Consider the following 3,055-nt stretch of genomic DNA (forward strand, 5'->3'; position numbering starts at 1 on the left):
ATCGACTCCCAGGTTGTGGTGGTATTAGGCACCGTGGAAATTATTCCATTCATGACCGGTCCTCTGCTTCTCACTCCGCCTCAGCCTTGTGTGTCTTGGAGGCTTCAAAACCTTACGTGTCAGAGAGCACAAGTCATGTTAAACTTGTTTAGGTCCATGTGACCGAGATTAACATCATGTACGCTGTAAAAGGCAGAGTTCTAATGTTCACATACAGTGGTACTTCACATAAAAGGCAGAGTTCTAATGTTCACATACAGTGGTACTTCACAGTGACATTGACACTACAATGGTACACTCAGTCACATTGACACTACAATGGTATACTCAGTCACATTGACACTACAATGGTATACATACTTACTTCTCAGCGTACAAAGCTCAGAGGTCATTTCTTTTGCTTGTGGGATAGTTCCTAAGAGACAAAAGTGTATTGTAGTTCACTGATGAAAACCCTTCTAGGTCCCCCACAGCTGAACCATAGCCAAAGATTCACACAGAGATAGAATTATTCAGAGGAGTGGACCTGCTCCTGGTCCAGCCACATTGCGAAAGTCCAACCTGTGACACAGTAATATTCAGCAGAGATATCCGCGGTCGGCCGTTCCAACTGTTCATAGGAGTGCACCTGCTTCTGGTCCAGCCACATTGCGAAAGTCCAACCTGTGACAAAGTAATATTCAGCAGAGATATCCGCGGTCGGCCGTTCCAACTGTTCATAGGAGTGCACCTGCTTCTGGTCCAGCAGCACAGGGAACGGCTGACCGAGAACAAACTGAGAAGTCAGCAGATAAATCCACGGTCGGCTGTTTGGAGTCTCCACTGCGTGTATAGAAGCCTCGCTGATCTGTGCTAAATGGCATCCTCTGTGTTTCTACTCTGAGCAACAGGAGCTGAAACTCCTTCTCTGCGCTGAGCCTTAGCCTAATGGATACCATCACAATAGCTGTGAGATGGTGCTGTGTCCCACAGGCACACATCAACTTTGTGACCGATGGAATAACTAAGTGGTATATGAGCAGATGGATATACAACCATTCTAAAACCGAAAATCTGACAATCATTTGTGTTCAAGTAGAATTTAAAAGAGTCTCTGCGTATATTCAACAGCTCCTAAGTGTGATGAAAGCTCTATGGGTGGAACCGGGACGTGGCTCAATGGAGTGGGAAGCATTGGATACACTGCTGGATGACACACCTCTAGTGCCTGTCAGCACCAACAAATACAGTGTCACGCACACCACCATCACACAAGGGGACAGCTTTTATGACCATGTGTGTAACACGGTGGAATTTGTAAAAGGGTGCGCGTGGATACTCAGGAGGGAACTGACCATCGCGGACAAGATGACCATACTTAAGCTGCACAACAAACATGTAAGTTTGTAAGACATGCTGTATATACCAAGCGTGTTTATATTACTTCTGTATTTTCTACCCTGCAGGAACCTCACAGTGTTACGGTGTTAGTGCCCGGGACCGCAACAAGGATGATACATGTGCGATGCACTGAACCCCAGCGAATACACGAGCTGTTCAAGAAGTATGACCTGACATGCTCCAATGTCTGGGATTCCAGAACCTCCCTGTCTGCCACGGCTCCTTGTACAGCACTGTGTGACCACAACATGACCACAGTTAAAGCGAACAGGATCGCGGAGACTGATGCCTTGGACCAGGAACCTGAGGTGTCCAATTTCTACCACGACATGAAATGCGTCCGAATACAAGCAAAGCTAAACGCGCTGAAACACAGACCCTACAGCACACATCACCGCAGCGTGGTAGATGCAGCACAACTGCCATCAGCCAGTGTTGACGGAACCTACTCGAACGAGACTCAGCCCGAGTTGGTATCAGTTGTCCTGTACTACTACGATCGAATGGCCACACTGGGAGATGTCATCAAGGCCGATGGTAGGTTCGTACCGGATGTCCAGTATTCGAATCCAGAAGAGTGGTCTGGGGATAGATATGTGTTAGAACTGGAACCAGACAACAACGTGACCATTATGGGTAAGAACACAACAATCTATATCCATTTGGTGTAAAGGTGACTCTTATTGCCACATATGTATACTAAAGTCCACAAATTGATTCTCCTGTTTCTTATCCTAAAGGCACGGTGCTCCCAGCCAGCTTGAGTGACGAGAGAACGCGTTTGGAACCGTACACGTGTCCCTACTGTCTCGAAGATGCAAACGCGTACCTTGACTGCGGACACTTGTGTTGTGTGTCCTGTACACGAAGAGCTAAGAAGAAGAAGAAGGATTCTGTGGCCTGTGGTGTTTGCAAGCAAGAATCCACAGGCCACAGAGCCCTTGAAATACCACAGAACTTCGATTCTACATGCTTCGCATGCTGCAAAGGGAAAGAGTGGGTCACAGAATGTGGCCATTTAATATGTGTCAAATGCTTCATTGGACGCTGCCCTGTTTGTAGTAACCCGGTCACTACTCTTAAGAGGGTGTTTATGTCATATTAACAATAAGTCAATGAGCCAGTTGTAAAAATAAACGCTTTATTGTATCTGAAACAAATGCTCTATTGTACATATTAACAATAAGTCAATGAGCCAGTTGTGAAAATAAACGCTTTATTGTATCTGAAACAAATGCTCTATTGTACATATTAACAATAAGTCAATGAGCCAGTTGTGAAAATAAACGCTTTATTGTATCTGAAACAAATGCTCTATTGTACATATTAACAATAAGTCAATGAGCCAGTTCTGGAAAAAAAATGCTTTATTGTATCTGAAATAAATGCTATATTGTACTTTATTCATTTAAGAACAACCGTTGTGTGTATCTAAGATTTGCACCGAGATCATTTACATGTTCACCTTTCAAAAAGGAGTTTCCTACGCAGACCCTATGTGCAGAAACCTTTATTTACATTTATTTGTGGAAATAAAATAGAGACATCACCATGTACATATGGTACACAATGTTCAACATATGAGCATAGTGCTCTTTTTTGTTTATAAATCCCCATGTAATACAATCTGTTCTGTGTTAATGGTATCTATTAGATGTGTGGGGTTCGAGACACT

The 3,055-nt window shown here is 44.1% G+C and overlaps 1 protein-coding gene across 1 annotated transcript; it reads left to right on the plus strand.

The window, feature by feature from the left end:
• Positions 1-759: 759 nt before the first annotated feature.
• Positions 760-2,485, plus strand: LOC117595429. Its single transcript, XM_034296480.1, has 2 exons — positions 760-2,016; positions 2,121-2,485. Exons 1-2 carry the CDS (start codon positions 1,491-1,493, stop codon positions 2,483-2,485), a joined length of 891 nt encoding a protein of 296 aa, XP_034152371.1. The 5' UTR covers positions 760-1,490.
• The last annotated feature ends 570 nt before the right edge of the window (positions 2,486-3,055 follow it).

This window comes from Esox lucius, chromosome 13 (assembly GCF_011004845.1).
Source record: "Esox lucius isolate fEsoLuc1 chromosome 13, fEsoLuc1.pri, whole genome shotgun sequence".
Taxonomy (NCBI): Eukaryota; Metazoa; Chordata; class Actinopteri; order Esociformes; family Esocidae; genus Esox; species Esox lucius.